The sequence below is a fragment of the Eulemur rufifrons genome, chromosome 18 (genome assembly GCF_041146395.1).
Source record: "Eulemur rufifrons isolate Redbay chromosome 18, OSU_ERuf_1, whole genome shotgun sequence".
NCBI lineage: Eukaryota > Metazoa > Chordata > Mammalia > Primates > Lemuridae > Eulemur > Eulemur rufifrons.
This window is the reverse complement of record NC_091000.1, coordinates 16,271,264-16,296,355: the sequence shown is the minus strand read 5'-3', so window position 1 is coordinate 16,296,355 and position 25,092 is coordinate 16,271,264. Positions and strand designations below refer to the sequence as shown.

Below are 25,092 nucleotides of genomic sequence, written 5' to 3'. Positions count from 1 at the left end.
GGGTTATCTTCTTTGTCTGGGAAAAGAAAGATAATAAAATACTATGTTACCTAGAAGCCAGGTAGTTGTTTATATGTGTTCTCATTATCAATAAAACTGATAAATTGTGAAGCAGATCATCAACTTGTCCTATAAAAATAAAAAAGTGCCATGGTTTGACATTTATCTTCCATGATAAGAACGTGTTTCCAGTGTTGGACTTCAAGTCAGCGATCTCAAGGTTTGTTCTAAGCAGGAGGAAGTAAGAAAGGAATGTTTTGGATTAGGTCCTTCCTCCTTGAAGCCACTTTCTATGTTGAGTCCTTGTTTCCTGGTTGTTAGGGAAAATTTGAAATGGCAGGACTCCTCAGGCGCGCTGCCCACCAGGCATATGCCTGTGCACTTTTCATTTCCACTGATGGCCTGGAAGACAACTGTGGTCTCGGAGAAAAAGCTGTTGTTCCAGGAATGCCTGTCTGCAACACACTGTGGCTTTCAACCATTACATCACTTAAAGGACGGAAAATTGTTGTATCTACTCAGTCAACTGAGGGAAGAAATGAGCTCCCCGAGATTTCAGTGTTGCACTCTGGCGAAACATGCCTTCCTCTACCAAAAATGGCTGTGAATTAAAGGGAGACTTCTTACACAGATCTTGGTAGCCGGGTTAAAATGCATAGGCAGAGTTTTAAGCATTTAAGAGTTGTCCCAGAAGCCAGTAAGAGCTCATTCCAAGCCTGGTGAAATTGCCTTTGTTATGACACAATGTCTTATGTTCTGAAATGAGATGTTACACAGGGATGTGAAGATGAGCATGGAAAGAGGAAGGACTGTCAGGGGACATGACGACAGCAGGGGTGGGGTTGCTCAGAGCTGACGCTGTCTGTCGTACTCACAGCCTCTTAGCATTGCACAAGGACTTTAAATTAGCTAGATCGGTGCTTCTCAACTTTTTCTTCTCTGCCCCAAACACCTGATGGATGCAGAACATTTGTACTAAAAATAATTGTAGGGCTGGATATCAGATCCTCAGGGTGGGGTGGGGGTTAGCAGGAGAGGGGAGGGGACGAAGTGAAGAAGGGAGGAGAAGGAAGAGCTTATACATTTTAAAAACAGACAGACAAACCAGGTGAGTAGAAATCTGCCTCCTCTGCTATGAAGTCACCACTCATCTGTGAGCCGCTCTCTTCTGGGATGTTCCTGATGACGTCACCACCCCTCAGAGGATGCGTTACACTGGTTGAGAGGTAGGTCATTCCCATGTATCTGTTGGCCTTAAGTTTGTTCTCTGGAATTTCCCAGAACATGCCCATTATCCCTTCCCATATGATCATCCTTCAAATATCTGGAGTCAGGTCCTTTCAAGGACTTCTCTTTTCCAGATTAAACTTCCGCTATTCTTTTATTGCCCATCCTATATCCTCTCACTTTAGGACCCCGCTCTGGGCCAGTGAATCTACAAAGCAAATCCATGACATGGTATCAGCCAGTGGTAATAAGTTACTCTCGTGTCTGCAAACACAAAACAGGAAGAAACCTTAGAGGTCAGCTCAATCCCGTTCCATAGTTGTTCATGGAAAAAAGGGGAGGTTCAATGTTACACATTTGCTGGTGGGTAAATTAGGACCAGAAAGCAAGTCTCTGCACACTGTGTGTCGCAGGGCATGTGCCAGCCACATTCCTGGGAAGCATTTGAACAGGCAGCAAATGAAAGGGCGACCTAGCAGAAACTCACCGTATGATAAAGAACCCAGCCTGCTGGGGCATTCTGCCTATTTCAACACACTGCATATATCATTTCATTTTATAGAATAAGACCATCTCCAAACCAGTGGGGCTTCTAAGGATGTTTGTTTCTTATTATTAAGGTGACTGTTTCGTTTATGAAATATTATAGTGGTTACGCACAAAAAGTGAACTGCTTTGTCCCTTAGTTTTTGGTTGGCGGTTTTTACCTTCAAAGAAATAATTCTATGGAGGCAACTTATTTCCAAAATTAAAGGCTCCTTAGAGAACCAAATAATGGGTGGGATTATATTATATAGCAATTATATCATTTACTGTGAATAAAGGACAATGGTATTAGCGTGAAACTTTTGCCTGGAAATATGCAAAAAATTCTGATATTTGAAAAATAAACTTTAAATTTTAGAATAGTTTTAGATTTACAGTAACATTGCAGTGGTAGTACAGAGAGTTCCATGTACCCATACCCTGTTTCCTCTATCATTAACATTTTACCTTAGTGTGGTATATGTGACATAATTAACGAACTAATATCGATACATTATTATTAACCTAAGTCCTTTCTTCATTCAGATTTCCTTAGTTCTTATATAATGTTCTTTTTCTGTTCCAGGATTCTATTCAGGTTGCAACATTGTATTTAGCCATCATGTCTAACGTAGGTTTCTCTTGGCTATGACAATTTCTCAGACTTTCCTTGTTTTTGACGACCTTGACAATTTTGAGATATATTGGTCAGGTGTTTTGTAGAAAATCTCTCAATTGGGACTTGTCTGATATTTTTCTCATGATTAGACTGGGTTTATGGGTTTTATGGAGGAAGACCACAGAGGAAAAGCCCAATTCTCATATAATTGTACCAGGAGCATGTGTTATAAACTTGACTTATCGCTGTTGATGTGGATCTTGATTACCTGGCTAAGATAGTGTTCGTCTGGTTTCTTCACCATAAAGTTACTCTTTTCCCCCCTTTTCTCCTTTCCATACTGGACTCTTTGGAAGGAAGTTACTATGTATAGCCCATACCTAAGGAGTGGGGAGTGAGGTTCTACCTCATATGACCAACTTCGAATTAATTTTTTTGAAACGAAATCTATGTCTAGTTTCATTTCTTTTTGCACATTATAATTCCTGTAGCAACGAATATCCTTTCTCCAATGAATTACATTTGTGCTTTTGTAAAAAAAACCAGTTGGCTATATTTGTGGGATCAGTTCATTTGATTTTGAAGGTATACTTCAAAATGACTTGAGAAAATTGACTTTCATTTTATTTCCACTAGTCTGTGTGATTTAATTTTATTAAAATATCTTTTCTCTACATATGTGGCCATCATCTTGGCCTTTGAAAGTGGTACTTCTTAATAAAAAGCAAAAAATCTTCAGCTTTGATTTCCTCTCCCAGAGGTAAGATTAATAGAATATCAGGGTGGGAGCAGGAAAGGGAACTTAAAATCCCCCACATTAACAATATTGTTTATCCCATGAGAAAAGCTGAGATGCTGGTAAATGACTTACTCGAGGTCAAATAGCTAGTAAGTGACAGAGCCACTAACCAATGACCAGTGACTCATCGAGGACTCCAGCCAGGCCCCTCAACCCATGTGGCATCCTGGTTCAAACAGAGGCTTCTGCCTTTTCGGGTCTCTCTCCAAGCCTCACTAGTCCATAGATATACATGTCAGGCAACAGTAAAAGTCGCTATCATACACAAGGCTAACCAGAAAACCAGCCCAAGAGAAATCATTCCAAGAAGCTAGGTTGGCTAATGCACAGTGCTAATGAGGCCACCTCCCAAGTTCTTGTTTCCCAGGAGACAATTAGCTTATTTTTGATCTGTAGCCAAACTGTAGCTATTAATATAAAACCAACCTTCACAAGCTGGCAAAGGTTTGCTTCTGGTCACAAAAGGAACTCAGTGAGAAAATGTTAGTTACATGTATAAGCTACTGCTGTTATTGGAAAAATAGCTCAATGGGCACATTCTGCTGAGAGTGAGTCAACGAGATAATTTTCATATCAAAAAAACAATAGTGCCCCTAATCGTGTAGGTGGTGGGCATTATGCTAGGTGATGACTGTTTGAGTTTGTTCCTGCTGCTATAACAAAATACATTCAACTGGGTTATTTATAAACAACAAATTTATTTCTTACAGTTCTGTGAAGGCTGGAAAGACTAAGATCAAGGCACTGGCAGGTTCAGTGTCTAGTAGGAGCCTTCTCTTTGCTTCCAGCATGGTGCCTTATTGCTGCATCCTCCCGAGGGGATAACCACATCTTCCTGAGGGGATAAATGCCATGTCCTCACATGCTGGAAGGACCTAAGGGCAAAGGAGGCTTAGCTAGTTCCCTATAGCCCTTTTATAAAGTTGTGAATCCCATTCATGATACTCTGGCATCATGATTTAATCACCTCCTGAAAGCCTCACCTCTTACTATCATTGCATTGGGGATTAAGTTTCCCATGAATTTTGGAGGGGACACAAACATTTAAACAATTGAAATAAGGTTACTTTGTTCACAAGTGAATTGAGGTATGAATAGATTATGGATCACTTAATAGAGAATCTTAACTATAAATTGGACATTCAGATTCCACAAAATTTCTTAAATAGATTAGATTTGTAAATTCATGAATCTTCAGGCTTGTATGCTAAACAATTCGATCACAAGATTTTTCCAAATCTTTTACATGTCATTCAAAGCAGCAAATAATGATGTTGGATAATGAAAACTAACTCTGTGAGTTAAGGGATTAATTTTTTTCTTTTATTAAAACTTTATTCAGAATTACTACCACAATCATATTGCCAGTTCTTTTGAAATGTATTTGATTTCTTGAAATTTTTCTATCATTGTCAAAGTCATAATTAATTATAAAGGTTGTCATTTACTGAGTGCCTACAGGGTGCCTAATACTGTAGGCATTAAGCATTTTTATGGTTCTTATTCTCATGCAATCCTCACAACAATCCTAAGAGGGAAGTAACATTATTATCTTCATTTTGCAGTGATAAAAAAAACCACAGAAAGTCTGTAGTTTATGTTCAAAACTGTGCTTACAGCATCCCAGTCAAACTCCAACTTCCTCATATCCCTGATCACAGCTAGTTGCCCATGAGATCAAGTCAATTCATTAATTCATACTAAGGTAAAAATAATGGCAAATGTTTGATTTGTCTGTACAGAACAGAATTGGAGAAATCACATCTAATGGTAGATTTTTCTGGCGGTGAAAAGACATTGGGGAAGGGAGTGAGGACAAGACAAGGGGGCAATTCCTGCCTTGAAGTTCACTGTCCTTTCAAATACCTTTTTTTTTTTTTTTTTTTTGAGATAGGGTCTCACCCTATCACCCAGGCTAGAGTACAGTGGCATCATCATAGCTCATTGCAACCTAAAACTCATGGGCTCAAGCGATCCTCCTCCTTCTGCCTCTCAAATAGCTGGTACTACAGATGCATGCCACCACACCCAGCTAATTTTTCTATTTTTTGTAGGCACGGGGTCTTACTCTTGCTCAGGCTGGTCTTGATCCCCTGGCCTCAAGCATGCCTCCTGCCTCAGCCTCACAAAGTGCTAGGATTATAGGCATGAGCCACTGATCCCGGCTTCAGATACATTTCTTAAATGTTTATCTGGTGAAATGACAAACAAGGCATTTGTGTCTGTCAACAAGAACTGTGTGTATCAGAGAAGAAAAACTGTTTATTTAGGGAATCCTGCCGGGAAGAGTGGAAATCTGCATGTGTGGAGGGATTCTCTGTCAAAGTTCTCTGCCCATGGGTGGAACAAATGAATTAACTGTGTAGTCCTGCAGCTAAGAATCTGAAGGTGGAAATTAGAATAATTAGAGAGTGGCTGGCAAAAGTTTATAAAAATAACTTAGGTGGTGGTTAATATTAAGCACTATTTTTGGTCAAATTTCACATACATGCTTTTATTTTCTATTTTAAGATTTGATACATTTCTTCTCAGTCTTTCATACCCTCAGACGAATATTATTGGGTAACATGGATTAAAAAATATATTTCTATGCAATTTGGGCCAAATTGGAGCTCTTTCATATTCTTATGGTTTGGGGCCAGAAAAAAACAGAAAACATTTTAGTGACTAATATGATTCTAATTGTTAGTCTTTCTACATCTCTTTAACCAAAACATTATCTATCTGCGGCTCTTATGGTTGTGTAAGACAAATGCATTGCATAGCACTGTGATTAAAAGTGAGGGCTCTGGGGTTGGACTGTCTGAATTCAAATTCTAGCTCTGCTGTTTGTTAGTCATTTGACGATAAACATTTATTTATGCATCTTGTACCAGAGTTTTCTCATTTGTAAAGTGGGGACAATAATAGTATTTATTTCACAGGATTGTTGTAAGAAATTAGAGTCACTTAGAACAATACCTGGCACAAAAGAAGTGTTCAATAAAGGTAAAATACTGTTATTATTACTTTTTTGATATATGTTGTAGTCCACAGTTCATATCTATATTCAGTTTTAAGTAATGACATACATTCTTTTCATCTGTATTTCCTGAACATATTAATCATACTTATTTTAAATGTTTTTGATAACTAAAATATCTGGATTAGTGTGTCTTCTTCTGTGTTTTTCCTCTTAGCTTTTAGTAATTGTTTTTCTCTCTTGGAATGCCTGGTGAATTTTGATCCAATGGCGGACATTGCATTTTTAAAATTATAAAGGGTTTGGGGTCGCATCTTCCTCCAGAAATGCTCTGCCCCTTCCTCTGCCGGGGAGCTGCTCACCTTAATCCAATCAGAGACAGAACCAACTCCACACTGCATTACAGGCCTTTTCTTTCTAATAGACTTTATTATTTAGTTCTAGGTTTACAGCAAAATTGGGCAGAAGCTAGAGAGAGTTCCCATATACTTCCTGTTCCTGCCAGCCTCCCTGACTGTCACTGCCACGCACCAGAGGGGTACATTCGTTACAATTGTTGAACCTACACTGACACATCGTTATCATCCAAAGTCCACAGTTTATGTTAGGGTTCACTCTTGGTGTTGTACAGTCTACGGGTTTGGACAAATGTAGTGACATGGATCTGCCACTATAGTATCATGCAGAGCAGTTTCACTGCCCTGAAAGTCCTCTGTGCTCCACCTATTCATCCTTCCCTACCCCAAACCACTGGCGACTACTGATCTTACTGTCTCCATAGTTTTGCCTTTTCCAGAATGCCACACAGTGCGTTACTGTTTTGATGAGACTCTTTTCCCTCTCTGCTTATCCCTGTTCTTAGACAGTAGCCCTCCCGGGGCTCTGCCTGAGCACCCGGGTGTTCACCGTGGCCCTTTCCTCCCAGTGAATCTTCAAAGACGGAGAAAACTCTGCTCTGCATTTCACAGGCTTTCTGCTCAGTTTCTTAATATCCTGCTCCACGCAGCACCAGCACGTGGCAAATGCTTTCATAGGGAAACAGGTCAAGTGTCAGGCTTAGTTTTCCACCCACCCTTCCCGCTGGGATTCCAGACTCACAAGGTGCTGTTTTTCCAGCCCCCTAAATTGCCCCAAATCCTGCTGTCTCCTTCTCCGCTTGCGGCCTCTGCCCAAGGCTGTTGCCTGGATTCTTTTCCTCTTGCTCAGGACTCAGAATTAGCAAATCCCCCAGAGGAAAACTCAGTTGCCAAACGTCAGCTTCTCTCCTGGTTCCCATTTCTCCAGAATCTTGTCGCTGAAGTCAGGGTTTCCTCATCAGCTCCCAATGTTTTCAACAGATGCTATTTTTCATGTTTTATCCTGCTTTTCTAGTCGTCTCAGGGAGAGCATTGACTTTCATCTCAGGTCCTAACATGCATTCCCGACAGATGTTTCTGTATTTCCTTATTTATTTTAAGATTATAAGATTTGTAATCTTAAGATTACAAATAATATCAACAGGGTAGCCAGGAACTCTACCTACTCTGCTAACCACATGTTTGCCTTTTTGGATGATTTGCCACTCACAAATATAAATCTCTAATTTGGCATATTGCTATGTTAAAATATTTGGCCATTTGTTGTGTAAATACTTGTTTTATTTATTTTTTATTAATTTTATTTTATTTTATTTTATTTTTTTGAGACAGAGTCTCGCTCTGTTGCCCGGGCTAGAGTGAGTGCCGTGGCGTCAGCCTAGCTCACAGCAACCTCAAACTCCTGGCCTTAAGCGATCCTACTGCCTCAGCCTCCCGAGTAGCTGGGACTACAGGCATGCGCCACCATGCCCGGCTAATTTTTTCTATATATATATTTTAGTTGTCCATATAATTTCTTTCTATTTTTAGTAGAGACGGGGTCTCACTCTTGCTCAGGCTGGTCTCGAACTCCTGACCTCGAGCGATCCACCCGCCTCGGCCTCCCAGAGTGCTAGGATTACAGGCGTGAGCCACCGCACCCGGCCTATTAATTTTAAAATGAGTTCAGAATCACCATATTTTGTAGTGTATATGGAATTCAACTAAGCAATAGAAATGTTGGGGAAATATAATTTCTATAGTTTGAAATATTCCATAGTTTAAAAGGACATCAGTAGGCAACCACACTACACTGTGGCAAAGCTTACCATGGAGCAGTGGTCCCCAACCTTTTTGGCACCAGGGACTGGTTTCGTGAGAGACAATTTTTTTCACGGGAGGTGGGAGGTGGGAGGTGGGAGGTGGCTCGGGTGGTGATGCCAGCCGTGGGGAGTGGAGTGGCTGTAAATACAGATGAAACTTCCCTCACTTCTGCTGCTCACCTCCTGCTGTGTGGCCCAGTTCCTAAATTTCATGGAAGACAATTTTTCCACGCACAGGGTGGTGGTGGTGGTGGTGGTGGTGCAGCAGCCAGTTCCTAACAGGCCACAGACTGGTACCTGGCGTGGCCTGGGCGTTGGGGACTGCAGCCATAGAGGAAGGTATTTGGTGCTAAGTAACCCATGGAAAGAGACCTAATTTAGATGAGAGGGGTTGTCTAGGAAAGGCTTCCAAACAAGACAGTGGCCTATGAACTACAACCTGAGGGAAACATATGAGGCCTGCGGGTGGGCCGGGGGGTAGCAGAGATGTAATTCTCTGAGAAAGTAAGGGTCACTGGCATGTGAAAGTTTTGTCAGAATCAAAACGGAGTCACTTGTGTCAAACTCCAAAAAGTACATAAAACCAGGAGGCTGAGAAGGGAGGGCCCTCAGGCACACATGCCTGTAAGAACCATGACAAAGACTCTCCGATGAGCTCTCCTGCACAGATGTAACAAGAACTTCTGCCAAGAACTCCTCAAACTGCAGCCTGCTGGGTGAGTCACAAGGACAGCTAGCTGGATGCGCAAGAGCACTTGCCTGACACACTGTCTCCGCTAACGGACTGGCTTCAACTCCTGCCATGAGCCCCTGGAGCCAGTGTTCTCTTTGTCTCAAAGCACATTACGCACACTTTCCCCTTTTGCCGGTACAAGCGTCCCCTCCTCAGTCTCCTTGGATGTGCCTCTGGTCCCCATGGCCCTCACAGCCAGATTATCTAAAAAATTAGAATTAGATACTCTGTTCATATTCCGTAGACTCTTGATTCTTGGCAAGGCCATGGGTATCATTCAAAACCCAGATGAAGCTTGAGTTAGAAAGACTGGGCACCCTAAACTTGAAACTGGGGACTAGAATTTCAGTCATATTGGCTTCTGTAAGTAAACTATTAGGATTAGTCATCCATTGCTCTGTAACAAATTGCCCCTGAATTTTGTGGCTTAAAATAGCAATTTTTTAAATTAATAATCTCACAATTTCTGTGGATCAGGAATTTGGGAGTAGATGAACTGGGTGGGTGTGGCTCAGGGTTTTTCACGAGGTTGCAGTTAAGTTGTTGGGACATATGGTCAAAGAGGTGCCTTAAGAGAAAAGAATAAGAGACGAAAATGCTTGCAATGGGTCTTGAAGGAGGAGTAGGAGTTCACCAGGTGAACTAAGAGTCTGAAGGGGAAGGTATTTGAGCAGGCAGGGGAGAGAACAAATACCAAACCACGGAGAGCAAGAAAGCAAAAGTGGAGTACAGTTGGAGGGAGGGACAAGGAAAAGTTCAGGAAGGTCATTGTACACCTTGTAAAGAATTCTATTTTCTACAAGCAGTATTTGGCTCTGCTAAAAATCCATTAATTTTAAGCATGGAATAACATGATTATATTTGCATTTAGGAAAAAAAAAGCAACTCTTAAAGGCAATTTGGAAGGAAAATTGGAGAGAGAAGAAATTAAGAGGCCAGTGGAAAACTACTGCAATACAAATGGGTAGGAGGAAGCTAATATAAGAAAGGTGTTATGAGACTCTTCCTTCTTAGAGGTGGTGATCATGTGATTCTAGTGGGCGCTGTCGCTGAGGTCTGTGACTTTGCTGTTCCAATCTGATTTTCTGAAGCTGAGCTTTGGAAAGAAGGCTTTTGTGGAGCAGGAGGAATGTAACCTGAGCTAACTGTGGCCATATTCTTGCCACACAGAGAACGTTGATCTATGAGAAAGGAACATGAGACTGAGAGCTCTGAGCAGGTCATCAGTCTTCCTTTCCATTTATTGGCATTTCTGTTGTTGGTTTTTTTTGTTTTTTTATTTCTATGAACTGAATGTGGGAATTCCCAGCATCAGCGGTGCCAGTGGTGACTTCTTCGCTGGGGAGGTTGGACGTGTGATTGTCTAGCCTACACGGACACCAAGCCAGATTTTCTGATTCTGCCTGACATTGCACCAGCTACCTGTAGTCCTTTAATATGTTTTTGCTGAAGTTACTTAGAATGGGTTCTGCTGTTTACAGTTAAGGATCCTGCCAGACATACTTTCAAAACATAAAATGCCCTCTTTATACCTAAGTTAAGCTTGAGTGGGGTTTCTGTTACTTGCTGCTAAGAGAGTCCTGGCTTAAATAGGTTTGTTAATTTGGGCTGAGAGGAAGAAGCTAGTGGAGGGAAGAGATTTAAATATAGGTGAGAGAAAAGTCACAATACTGGAGGATAAACCTTCAACCTTGAGCAGGAAGAGGGACCTCTCCCCTCTGAGCAGGAAAGGAGGCAAGAATGGGTTTGGGCAAGGACAAGTTTGTAGGTGTAGCATGAAGAGTCGGGGCAAGTCAGTGTGTTAAGTCAGAGTTAAGGCCATCTGCTGGGAGAAAGGGTGAGAGCTGGGACCTTAAGGAGAATAGTGGAAGGTTAAAATAAATGTCATTGAGGGAAGGGGAAAGAGCTGAGCAGGGACCTATTAGAGGCTTGACAAGAAATGCCAATGATTGACAAAGATACTTTGCTTGGCCAGACTTTAGCCAGGTTCTGAACCTTCTCTGAGGCCCAGGTGTGCCCTTCTTTGTAAATCCAGTTTTAGCAAGTAGCACTGCCAAGGCCCTTTGGCAAGTATCCCCCACCCCTGATAGCCCGTCACCTTCAATATCTAACCAAAGCTGTCTCCTCCCAGCCTTGGTATGTGATCACCCTGGCCTGCCTGCAGCAGGAATCTCATTAGGTTAGTTCAGCCTGAAGTGCCCCCAGCCCTGATGTCTCCTCTTAGCAATTTTCCATCCACCAGTGCCCTGCTTCTTGGCTATAAATCTCCACTATCCCTGGTGTGTTCAGAATGGAGCCCTGTTCTATACTTGGGTGTCTCTTCCTCTATTGCAATAGCCTTGAATACAATTTGTTTTCACCACTTTAACTTCTGTCCAGCTCTGGTTTTCTTTGATAGAACCCCAAATTTGTCACAAGACCCACCTGTGGTATGATATGATTGTGTCTAATTGTACTCCCTAGACGGCGCTCAGGGGCAGGGATCGTGGGGTGTGGTCAGCTGGGGGTGGGAAGAGAGCAGACTGGAGAGAGATGGGTGAGGACAATGACAAGAGGATGGATAAAAGGGGTCACTATACAGGCCCAAGGTTGAATAGAGAAAAAACCGGAAGCAGGACAAAGGGTGGTAGGCTGGGTGAAAAAAGAGCAGCCGGCAGTTTGGATGAAGTCAAAGAGTAATTATAGCTGATGCGGCTGGATAGTGAGAGAAAGTGGAGGACAGGAGGAATTAGTGGTAATTAGATTTGAAGATTTCAGAGACGGAATTGTTCAGAGAATGGCTGTGTCCAGGGTGTGAGGAAGCGACTATTACATAACACCCTTCACTGTCCTTCAGAAGGTGAGTCCTCTACATCTCCTTTCTCAGGCCAAATGCCTCCTCTCCGTTTCCCTTTCCCTGCACACTTCCTCTCACCTAGGGGTGGGGAACTATGGCCTTGGGGCCACATGTGGCCTTCTGGATCCTTGGGTGTGGCCTTTTGACTGCTGCACTTGGGGATCCGGAGGGCCTTGAGGCCACAGGTTCCTCACCCCTCTCAGAATCTTTGACATTTTAGAGTTGAAAGAATCTTGAGGTCATAGTTTAGCCTCTTCAGTTATTAATGAAGAAATAGATCAGGAGAGATTCAAGTGTCATGTCCAAGTCACTATGCAAGTTCTTGGCAGTTCTGAGATGAGAACACAGAAATCCCGACTCTTAGGACTAAGTTCTTTCCATCACCTGTATTGGTGCCTGTTAGCCTGACTTCTGGGAGGGACACTCACACCCACACACACATACGCATGCACCTGTGAAGGCTTTCCTTGTACACTTGGAGATTTGTGGTTTCTGACATCTACATCAGTGTATTTGTGATAATGTCATATAATAAGAAATGTGTATTTGGTCTTGTCCGTTGTTCCTGGAACAGACCTCCTAAAACCTTTGGAATTTTCTGGGTGATAGGGGTGAGAGGAGCATCTTTTGTTATTCATAAGCCCCTTTTGACCATACCTGAGTTTATGCTAATGAATAACTCTTGGAGGATGGGGATGGTTGCCAGAGGAACCAGTCACGTGATTAGAAGGTTGGAACTGTCAGCCCCACTCCCTGACCTAGCAGGAGGAGGAGAGAGGAGCCAGAGAATGGGTTCAATTACCAATTGCCAGTGATTTAATGTCATCCTATGTAATGGAGCCTCCATAGAACCCCTGAGCAACAGGATTTGGAGAGCTCCCAGGTCGGTGAACATATGGAGGAGGAAGGGTGGCACGCCCGGGGAGGGCCTGGAAGCTCGGTGCCTGTCCCCATACCTTGCCCTGTGTACCTCTTTGTCTGGCTGTTCACCTGCATCCTTTATAATAATCAGGAACATAAATAAATGTTTTCCTGAGTCTCATGAGCCATTATAGCAAATCATGATCATGGAACCTGAGGAGCAGCTTGTGGAAAACCCCAACTTATAGCTGGTTGATCAAAAGTACAGGTGACGTGTGGTACTTGTGATGGGCACCTGAAGTGCGACAGCCTTGTGAGACTAAGCTCTTAACCTGTGGGGTCTGCATTTGTCTCTGGGTAGTTAGTGTCACAGTTGAGTTGTAGGACATCCAGTTGGCATCTGGAGAGTTGGAGAATTCCTTAATGTGAGGGAAAACCCCACACAATTGGTGTCAGAAGTGTTGTGTGAGTAGGCATCAGTTTTTTTTTCCCTTTAGAATACTGAAGTCAGGGTTCTCCAGAGAAACAGACCAATAGGATGTGGAGATACATAGATAACGAGATTTATCATAAACAATTGCTCATGAGATTTGGGGGCTGTGGATTCCCACTGCCTACATCTGTGAGCAGGAAACTCGGGGAAGTTGGTGGTATAGTTCCAAGGCCTGAGAGCCTGAGAGCCAAGGACAAGTAGCTTCCAGTCCGGGTCTGCAGGCCCGAGACCCAGGAGTGCTGAGGGCAGGAGAGACTGATATATCCCAGCTCAGCAGTCGGGCAGAGAGCAAACTCAACTTTCCTCAGCCTTTTTTGTTCTATTCAGGCCCCCAGCGCATTGGAAGATACCCACCCACCCTGGGGAGAGCCATCTGCTTTACTCAGTTCACCAATTCAAATGCTATTCTCTTCTGGAAACACCCCACACACATACCTGGACATAACATTTACCCAGATATCTGGGCATCCCATGGCCCAGTTAACACATAAAATTAACCATCACAATTAGGAACTTCCTAAATACTTCCTATTTTCTCTTACTTCTTATGTTAACAGAGTTTGGCCATATCATCTCACCTAACCTGTTAGATTGAGCACTCTAATTGGACAGGTTCTCTGTGTGTGTGTACACACACACATATATATGATATTAATTTTAAATCACTATATTCTCATGGCAATGACAGGGCCAGACACAATAAATTTGTTTAATAAATGAATAGCAACTCAAATAAAGACACCACTGTTGAGAGGACCCTCCAATTGGCCCCAGCAGTTGCAGTGGGCTGGGGGACGTGTGTGGGTGCTGAGGAATTGGCTGGTGGTATGTAGGGCCTACAATAGTACAGCAGTAGTTTTAGAGGGACTTAATTTTGGTTTTTGAGTGGGATGGGTGGGGACTGAATCATCAGCATGAAAAATGAAGGCAGGGTTTAGTGGGGAGAGTTTTTGGAAGAAGACGGGTGAGAAATTGAAACCAATCTTCTTCTTATTTTTAGGCATTAAACAAGTCAGCCCATTTAATTCTAACTGCCACCCCAAATAAGGAAAAATAAAATCACTATCCAAGATCATATGATCATAAGACCATAAAACAGATTTTTAACTAACCAGAGACAAGTCCTCTTTAGAATTCAGAATCCCTGTCTGAGAACACATCTATTCCTTTGACACAATTTTCTCTTACAAGGTTTCCTTTTTTCGTATCCCCTGATCATTCTGAATATGTGCAGTTTGCAGTTAATAGCAACTTTTGTTAAAAAAAACCAAAAAACCCAAAAAACCAAGAACCTACACCACAATGCATTCCTTCATATTCACTCATCCTATTCAAAACATTTAATGAGCAGTTACTAAGTGCTGGGCACTGCACTAGGTATTGGGAGTTCAGCAACAAACAAGAGACACAGGATGCTTGCCCTTTTATAAGTACACTTTGTATTTTTATTGCTTCTTTTACTAATAGCTTTCAGAATCTTTTTTTTTTTTTTTTTTTGAGAGAGAGTCTCACTCTCTTGCCCAGGCTAGAGTGCCGTGGCATCAGCCTAGCTCACAGCAACCTCAAACTCCTGGGCTAAAGCAAACCTACTGCCTCAGCCTCCCGAGTAGCTGGGACTACAGGCATGCGCCACCATGTCCAGCTAATTTTTTCTATATATATTTTTAGTTGTCCAGCTAATTTCTTTCTATTTTTAGTAGAGACGGGGTCTCGCTCTTGCTCAGGCTGGTCTTGAACTCCTGAGCTCAAACGATCCACCCGCCTCGGCCTCCCAGAGTGCTAGGATTACAGGCGTGAGCCACCACGCCCTGCCGCTTTCAGAATCTTAATCAAGCCTAGAACATTCTGTCTGAAACATTCCTACAAGATATCCTAATAATTTACCCGAGACCTAAATTCCAGTCTCCTGCTAGGGAAGTTGATTTACATTTCACTGGATAAATACAGATGTTTTGAATAAAAACAGTGGAAAGACATGTAAACCTAAAAATCTCCTAAGGAGTTTGCTTTTAATTTCTTGGCGAGCACATGGATCTCAATGAGGGGACAGTTAGCACTGTTGGCTCAGGATGAGGTTCTGAAAGTATTTCTGGACCTGTTTCTATGGTCTGAATGTGTCCCTCCCAAATCCATGTTAAAATCCTAACCTCCACGGTGATGGGATTAGGAGGTAGGGCCTTTGGGTGGTGTTTAGGTCAGGAAGGCTCTGCCTCATGATTAAGATGAGCGCCTGCTATGCTTTGAATGTGCCCCTCTCAAAGTTCATGTGTTGGAAACTTAATTTCCAATGCGACAGTATTGGTCGGGCGGGGCGGAGGGAAAATTTAACGGGTGATTTGGTCATGAGGCTCTGCCCTTGTGAACGGATCAATGCTGTTATTGTGGGAGTGGGTTTCTGATAAAAAGGATGAATTTGGCCCTTTCTCTCTGCCTTGAGTGTTGCTTGCCCTTCTGCCATAGGATGATGTAGCACAAAGGCCCTCGTCAGATGCCAGTGCCATGATCTTGAACTTCTCAGCCTCCCTGTGAGCCAAATAAACGTCTATTCTTTATAAATTATCCATTCTATGGTATTCTGTTATACTAGCTGAAAATGGACTAAGACAGTGCCTTTATAAAACAGACCCAGAGAGCGAGCTAGATGCTTCTGCCACGTGAAGTTATAGCGAGAAGACGGCTGTCTATGAGAAAGCAGTCCCTCCCCAGACCCCAAGTCTGCAGAGCCTTGATCTTGGACTTCCCAGCCTCCTATACCGTGAGAGATAAATTTCTGTTGTTTATGGTATTTTGTAATAGCAGTTGAAAGGACTAAGACACCTGTTTTCCCCAAAGAAAACTACCACTGCTGTAATTCTAAAGGGCAAGGATGGTGAGCCACTAGAATAAAGCTACTTTTGTATCACTGCTGGGTATAGAGGTGATGGTGGAAAGAGACTTGGCGGAGCCCGCTGAGGAATGCAGCCTCCCCTCCTTATCATCTTGACACTTCTAGGCATGGACGAAATGAAGCCAGGTAGGTGGCTTGAATTAAATCCCAGCGATGCTTGTGGACTTCTTGGCACCAGAAAATGGGGACCAGGGACTCTGCACACGGAGAGCAGTGTAGAGGGTGTGGGTCTAGGCTAGCTGCATTTTGATGGGGTCATTGATGGAAGACCTGGTTGGGGAAAAATAGGTGGGCAGAAGAGGAATGGCACCAGGAAGCCTCGGGTTGGCCTCCCGAAGTTGGGTCTGCCAGCTCTGAGAGTCTGGTTGGCGGTAGGCTGGGTCCTGCTGCGGTGGAGCGGTGGGTCCAGAGGAGGTTATTTGCTTTTGATGTGAGGGCGGGGGCAGAGGCACCAGAATAGGAGGTGAGAATGGTAGTGAGAGTTTTTGGAAGGAGGAAGAGCCATGGAGGAATGAAACCAATCTTTTCACGATTGTTAGACACTTTCACAAATTAGCTCATTTAATCCTAACCACCACTCTTTTTTTTTTTTTTTTTTTTTTTTTTTGTTGAGATAGAGTCTCACTTTGTTGCCCAGGCTAGAGTGAGTGCCGTGGCGTCAGCTTAGCTCACAGCAACCTCAAACTCCTGGGCTTAAGCGATCCTACTGCCTCAGCCTCCCGAGTAGCTGGGACTACAGGCATGCGCCACTATGCCCGGCTAATTTTTTTCTATATAGATTTTTAGGTGTCCATATAATGTCTTTCTATTTTTAGTAGAGACGGGGTCTCGCTCAGGCTGGTCTCGAACTCCTGACCTTGAGCAATCCACCCGCCTCGGCCTCCCAGAGTGCTAGGATTACAGGCGTGAGCCACCGCGCCCGGCCACCACCACTCTTGATAAGGAAAGTGAGGATCAGAGAAGTCACACAGCTTGTCCGAGGCACACACCTGGTATGTAGTAAAGTGGGGATTTAAACCCAATTCTCCCCGACTTCAGAGGCTGTTCTTTCCGGCTCTTGTCTGGGAGGAAAGAAGTTCCTCTTTTTCCTTCATGCCAATCCCCTACCTTACTCCTCAGCCACTCTCTCTTTTTCCTCTACCTCTTGCAATTTACTTTTCTGCCTTCTTTCTTGCTTCTTTAACTAACTACAATTTGAAACAAATATATTTATCACATAAAACAAATTTAAAAAGTAGAGGTTGAAAATTTTACATTTTTCTAAAAAACCAGAGTTCAACTCTTTGACTTTTCTGAAATTAGAGAAAAGTTGTTTTGTACTTACTTATCCAAAGCCTATAACTCCTTTGTTCTCTATTTATGGATCAGTATAATCAAGGGAAATGGCAGGGCAATGAATATATGATCAAAATATCAGAGTTGAGAGATGTAGAAACTGCAGCACTAAGAGGCTCAGTAACTTTCTTAGAATAAATTGGCTAATTCCTGATGATACAAATAATTGAGGGAAAGAGTGATATAGAGAAAATCCTGAGTTTACAAATAAACTGAGTTTCAAAAGTGTGTTTGTAAATTGGTTGTCTGACATTTGGTATATTTCTCCAATAAAAAGAAAACCGATGTGACCTGATTGTCTCATAGATAATTGCTGAAATCCAGTATTTATACCCAAGAACACTACAACAAACAAAAATTATTATGCAATGCTTATACTTAACACAACACAGAGATAATACACTAAGACAAACTTTAATTTTAAATGCATAGGAAGAGAAAGTTTAGTTAGGAGAATGAAAGAGTTAACTGGAGAATCTGGTGGAGATTGTGAAGGTGACATTTGGACACTATAATTAGAGACTTTGGAGAACAAATGACAGACACTGTTTTTAAGAATGTGAAGGTTTTCAGAATTGAAATGGAGTCATTTGTGTTAAAAACAAAACAAAACAAAACCTTGACAAATGGCTGGGGAAGGCCACCAAGGGTGAGTTCTCATGCACAAATGCCTGATAACAAGAACTCCCTCAAAAGACTCTGCAAAAACCTCAACTTTGGACAATGGCCATTGCAAACTTACACAAAAAAATACTTCTGGGAGGACATCTGCTCAGCAACTGCCTGTCCAACCTTGGATTGGTGCCACCCTTGTGATAATTATCTCAAAACAATGAGGTAATCTTCCTTATTTTTCCTTTAAAAACCTTTGTCTTCCTTTATCTTCCTGATTCGCACATAGTTTACTATGACATGCATATTTCCATTGCAATGTCCATTCCCGAATAAATGTCATTTTCTTTCAGAGAGTACCCTCCATGTTTGGTATTTAAGTTGACAAAAGTTAGTGAAGGAGATTTCTGGAGTGCCCATTATCTATACCACTCAGTAGTTAAAAACATCAGGTGCTCAAAATCTGTCAGTTACATACACCATTCAAAGCAGCGTATTTATGTGGCATTCTCCCTTTAGGTACTTTCCACTTTGGCCACTCGGCCACTTTAGAAAGTTCAATTCACACAGACACAAAAAGGCACTTTTCCTGTTTTGGTTTTGCAGTTCACTTTCTCCTTTCTCCTCTTCATTGCCTGATACAATATCCTCTGTCAAATCCTAATTTAAATGCCACATCGATCAATTTTTTTTAATCCCTTGGCAAAGTATCAGCTATTTTTCCTCTGAAACCAATTGCATTTTGATTACATTTTATGCATTTTTCCCATGATTTACATAGTCTGTCTCTCATTTTAGTGTCTGTATACACGCTATCTATAATATTAAAGTGCAAACTCTTAGGTATGCTTTTTCCACAGGTGCTCAATAGTTGTCAGATACACTTAAATTGTATCCATTCGAAGTTTCTACTTATGTCTTTTCCGAAATGCCTTCAGACCACCTTTTGCAAAATAGTGTTCCTATCATTCCCATTCCCTAGCACTGCTTTATTTTCTTTATAGCACAATACATGAGGCATGTTAGATATCTGTTTATTGTTTGTTTCCTCCACCAGGATGTATGATGTATGAGAGCAGCATGTTTGTTTTGTTTACTGTGTTATTCTGAAAGCCTAGAATTGTGCCTGGTCCGGAGTAGGACTTGCATAAATCGATGTAGTTGGAAGTAAAAGAAATACTACCTGGGGTATATCAAGACTTTGGGGCCAATAATTCAACTGTTCTGTCATTACTAACCTGCAGGATATAGAGCAAGTCATTAACCCATTCTGGGCATCATTTTCCTATAACATCAATGATTGTTACATGGGATCTCTGAGGTCCTGCCCAATTCTATTAATGTAAAAGTAAAAAGTGAAAGAAGTAAAACGGAGTTCAAGTGGACATGGGAAGGAAAAACAATGTTCTAGGCCGGATAAAGCAGCTGCTGTTGGTGACAGGCAGAAAGAAAGTGTTACAGCACTGAGGAAAGGGCTGCCTGAGGATAAGGACACCTGGCCCTGCAAAGGATGCCCTAGGACAGGTGGGGCAGAGGGGAGCCCCAGGCCACGAAGAGAGGCTGGCGGAGGGGAGGCTCTCAGAGGAAAGGCAACCTGACACAGGAGACTAGGAGGCAGGGGTAGGGCGGGGGCAAGCTCCACATGCTTGGCAATTTTGTCTCCCTTTCCAGAGAACAACCACTCTGCTGATTTTGGCATCAAATGTCACTTGTTCAGTCCACCACTGGACTGAAGTGCTGTCCCAGTTCTTGGGCTCTGGGCTTGGAGGAATCATAAGCCTTGGCCTGTGCAATGGAGAGAGAGATGACAAGACACTCAGCAAGTATGTGTGAAGAGTTTATTGTAAGGAATGTTTAAGGGTGCAAAGCAGAAAAGTACGTTTTCTAAAGGGAAACGAGTCTGTCTTTGCAAGTGGAGAAGACACTGCCTACTTCTATGTTTTTTCTTTTATATGTTAGTAGTTTAGATAAAGGTTACAAGTATTCATAATTATACATGACTGTTTGGGGGACCGAATGCTTTCCAGGTATGGACATGACTTAAAAGTTTTTAGTAACCCTTTATAGTGTTCTTCCATTCCCTGGTGGTCAGAGTTCCATGGCCAAATCACCCCATTCTTTAAGACTGAAATAACTATTTCCTGTTTTTATTTTTCTGTGACCATTTCCTCCTTATTGTTTTTCTATAACTGCTTTCTCCTTTCTGTTTTTCTGATTTCCATTACCTCTCACTTGTTTTTCTGTCCCTAACAACTTTGGCAGGGCCAGATTAAGCACAGGGTTCACACGTGAAAGCAAACCAGAAGTTCTGTACAAAGAACCACAATCGTTCTGCATTTAATTTATTCTTTCTCATTGTCAAAGAAGCTAGATCCTTATCTCTTCTCCTGAATCTCCACAGCACTTTGCACTTTTTATCCTAGAATATGTGCCTAGAACACAGCGTTTAGTGCTGCAAGCTTTTGTCCTCTTGCCTTGTCCCTCTGCTCTGACGCCTCCCCTCCCCAACCCCAGTAAGTCTGAGATGGGGACTGTCTTTCTACTTTTGCTTTTCCAGCACCATCCTGGTACAATACTCTGCGGACGCTCCCTCTTTCATGTACTCATATTTTATGTTGAACCAACATGGGACATGGTTTAATTTTAAGTCATATTAAGTCCTAGCTACTGGGGGGGGGGGGGGGGGCTGAGGCAGGAGGATCGCTTGAGCCCAGGAGTTTGAGGCTGCGGTGAGCTATGATGACGCCACTGCACTCCAGCTGGGGCGACAGGGCCAGACTCTGTCTCAAAAACAAACAAAAGGCCCCATCTGATTCGAGGCAAAGGCTTTGAAAGACCCCGCATACAATGCTAGAGGGTTATAAATTTAAGAGAGGGCCATCTAGGAAGCAATCATTGACACTTCTTAAAAACAAACAAAAACAGATACAAAAACAATCTGGAAACTGACCCCCAAAGCTTCACTCTTTTTCTATACCACGGTCAAAGACGCTCTGTCCTTGGCTGCAACGACTTTCTCTTGCCCCCAAAAAGACGCCCACGCACTGACACAAAAATGTCAGAACACCGAGCGAGGCCGCGGTTTCCGAGGCCACGGAGGGGAGAGGGGGCCAAGCGTCCCCAAAGCCCGAGCCCTGGACAGCTCCCACGCCCTTCCTGCCGCGCGAGGACGAGGCTGTCCCCGGGGCCCTCGGGGAAGCAGCGCCCCCTCCTGGTGCCAGCAGAGCTGCGGCCGCGCCCCACCCAGGCCCACCGCACCCGCGGGACATCCCGTGCGGCGACGAGACGCCCCGGAGGAGCCGCGCCCCACGCAGGCGCGCTGAGCCCGGGCAGGGGCGGGCCGGGCCGGCGGGGCTGGGCGCGGGGCTGAGGCCCAGGCGGGGGCGGGCCCGGCGGAGCGGGGCCGGGGCGGGGCCGCTGGTGTTTCCGTTGCTTGGAGCAGTCTGGGCGCAGCTGCCGAGCTCCTCCGCCCGCATCCCTGCCGTACCCTGCGCTCTGCCGCTCTGCGCAAGATTCGGGGCACTTGGGTCCCGCTGTCTAGGTGAGTGGCCGCCTGGCTTGGGGAGGGGGGTCCCCGCCGAGGGGGAGCAGGGTCGCCGGGTGCTGGGCTCGGCCGAGCGATGACCTCGGAGCTGCGGAGAGGACCGGTCGGCCCGGCTCCGTGGCGGGGCTCTTGGGACTCTGAGCGCCCAGGCTTCTCCCCAGACCTGCGCCCTGGGCGGGGCCGGGGACAGCGAGCGGCTCGCTAAAGCAGCGGTCTTTCCTCTCTTGCAGTCCTGCATCTCCTTCTCCTGACCTGACGAGTCGCCATGGCACAGGTAAGGCCGTGCGCCCCGCAGCTGCGCGCGGATTTACCCACGAGGTAAAGCCGCGACAGGGGAGTTCCAGAATTTGAAAGCAAGAAAGTTTAGCAGTAAACTGAATCTGCCTTGGGGAAATCTCTTACACCTTTCTAGTTGCCCCTTTCCTGTGGTCCCTCTTCTTGTGGTCCCTCTTCTTCCCGAGGAGTGTCCCCCGGAACCTGCCCCGCCGCGGCCGAGCTCCGGTGGCGCGCAGCAGCCGGTGACGTGGCCGATTTCAGCGCACTCCCTTTTCATGAGTAATGTGTAAAAGTGGGCCTTTCCCAAAATCCAAAAAATCGCTAAAATTAGACCAGAGCAGAAACTGCTCATCGTGGTCATGTGAGCCGAACGCATATTTTTTTTTTCCTTAGCTTCCTCTTTTTTTCCCCCGCAAAGTTTCCTGTGTTTTAATATTGTGGTTCAGCATTGGTTTTTTTCCAGTTGCTCAGCCCAATTTTACTGAAAGGAACTGTTGGTCATAGGGCGCCGATTCTTTTTCATGAAAAAGATTCAACGGAAGAGCTGTTTTTCTTGAGCAAGGAATCGTGGAACGAATTCTGAATTGAATTTGCCTTGGGACTGTTTCAGAAGTTGATTATCTAATATGGATTTTTTTGCTGTTATTAATATTTCTCAAAAATGTAAGAAAGAGAAAATTGGTGAATATATATAGCAGTCTTTAAAAATTAACCATGTTATGTTAATAGAATCTTTTGTGCATAAGATATCAGTGCTTAAAAACTCCACCCCAAAACTAATTTCACGGATCTTGTCAATTTAGTTGGTTTGTCAAAGTCCAGATAGTTTTTTTTTTTTAAAGAAGTTTTTTAACTGCTCAAACAATACTATCTCTTATTTGTAGTTCACTTTTTATCAAATTGACTTATCAAACTTGAATAAAGTTTCAGGGTCCTTTCCAAGTGAAAATGGGAGGATTAAGATAGAATTGGCAGCTTTATTAAATTTATACAGTGCTCCCATTCTTACTTCCTCTTTTACACGTAAATGTAACAATAAACCAAGTCTTATATTACTTCCAGTGGAAAGTTTAGGTTCTTCTCCGTGGAAAGGATACTTTTATGTGGAATTACCTTCCTTTACCTGAGGAATTTTTTTCGTATCTTGATATGCTGGTGTGGCGATGGACATGAGGATGTAGCAAGCATCAAAGAATAATTCCTTTTATCCTTGCTCATTTGGCTGTTTCTTGAATCTCTTTTGTAAATTCCTCAGTGATGTCTGAGTTTTTCAGTCAATTCCTTTTCATTTTGTAGACTCTTTACCCGACATAGTATAAATGAACCATTTTCCAATTGTGGACATTAATTTTAATAATTTCAAAGAATGCTAATAGCATGAAGGCCATTCTACATATAAAACCTAGGAGAATGGTGGGCTTTGTACAATTATATATGTGATCTCTATCACAATACAACACCAGGACTGTTTTCTATCAAAACCGGTCTTTAATCATCACAAAAGTTTTAAGTCTTGTTAAAAAAAGATACAAAGTGTTGAATTTTGCTCTAGCTTTGTAATTAGTCATCTTCAGAAACCATGGAAGTAAAACATTTTGTTAAAATATTTAGTATTAAAGCCAGGCATGGTGGGGCACATGTGTAGCCCCAGCTACTGGGAGGCTGAGATGGGAGAATCCCTCAAGCACCAGAGTTCAAGGTCTGACTGGGGCAACATAGCAAAAATCTGTCTCTAAAAAAACAACAACAGAAATAAAAGTACATTGGCTTGTATTCTTTGATTTGAAAAAATCAAGAGTTGGCTGTATTTCATAGATGAGTGATCCACTTAATACATTTTAATTCAATTTAAGACTTACATCTCTCATTTTTAAGATAATCAAACTTTAAACATTAGATTTTGTGCAATTTGAACTTAATTTTATTTAAATGTTGTTTATAAGGAGTTAATATATTTTGGGCAGTAGGAATGTCATGAAGGCAAAACTAAGCTATATAATTGTTCACTAGAATCTTCATGAACATCAGCATTATCTGTGTGGTATATATTTAAATTGTACAAGGTTTGATCACAAATTTTGGGGCTTGGTTTGAAATTATTATGCTGTAATAATTTACAAAGGTCCTGCACAGCAAGCAGGATAAATATAAAGAAGCGAATTTGAGGTGAGGCTCATTCTAGAGGCGCCAACTAGATATTGGTTGCCTGTTTTCATGCCATTCCCTTTTAAAGTCAAATCTCTCTGTAGCTAATAATTCACTCTTGGGATCTTAGATTAGGGTTACCTTTTTACCCATAGCCTGTGCTGCTCTGGGTTGTTCTCTTTCAGTTCCTGATCCCTTTGACTCTTGTCTTCATTTTGGATATTGAAAAAGAACTAGATCCAAAACTGCTTGGCTGCTTTGCAAGCCACTGAGCAATTCATTGGCATTTAGCAAACCCTAATTCCCTTATCTAGTATCCAGTGCCCTTTGGAAGACCTACGTAGGTGATCAAGCTAGTTAGAGGTGGACAGTCTGTGTTTTTCTTTTTTAATGACTTAGAAATTCAAAATAGTAGGAGTATGACAATATTTTTACATCATAGATTGATTTCTGAAATAAAGTTTATTCATATAACCTTTACAATATTTTAAAATTTCACAAATGCATCAGTTTTTTTTTTTTTAAAAAACTAGTGCCCCTAAGACCTTTGCTTTTAGTATTTTTTAGACCCAGTCTTTGAATTTAGTAGTTTCTATAATAGAGAAACGTATAAGCAATTGATTAATGGGAAGGAATATATATTCTTCCTGTTAGCTTCATTTCTTTGGAAACTAGTTGTTAACTGTTCTTTTTATTTTCCATTTGTGCATGCATTTGTGAATGTATGAAGGTTTTGCATTCCCACTATGTGCCAGGTATTGTTAGACATGAGAAGTACAATGAGAAATGGAAGTAAGATTTATTGATATCATAGATGCATTGCCAAATCCTTTGTCTGCCTTATTTATTAATAGTCCTCATAATACAGTTTTGGAAATAACTACTACTGTTTCTCTTTCTCAGAAGAGGAAATTGAGGTTACTTAGCTGGCATTAGTTGTATAGGACAAAGGAAGGAAAGCATTACACATAGAGGCAACAACAATAAATGTAAATGCTTAGGGGTGTCAAAGAGTTTGGCATGACCAGGAACTGCAGATAGTATGATATTCCTGGAGTGAAGCTGCAGTAAGGTAGGGAC

General features: G+C 42.7%; 1 protein-coding gene across 1 annotated transcript in view; it reads left to right on the top strand.

The window, feature by feature from the left end:
• Nucleotides 1–21,428: 21,428 nt before the first annotated feature.
• Nucleotides 21,429–25,092, top strand: part of ANXA5 (annexin A5) — a 28,878-nt gene continuing 25,214 nt past the window's right edge. The window contains exons 1-2 of the mRNA XM_069493090.1: nt 21,429–21,588; nt 21,822–21,865. Of these exons, the coding sequence (XP_069349191.1) occupies nt 21,857–21,865 (9 nt within the window). The 5' untranslated portion in view covers nt 21,429–21,588; nt 21,822–21,856. The remainder of the gene's footprint in view (nt 21,589–21,821; nt 21,866–25,092) is intronic.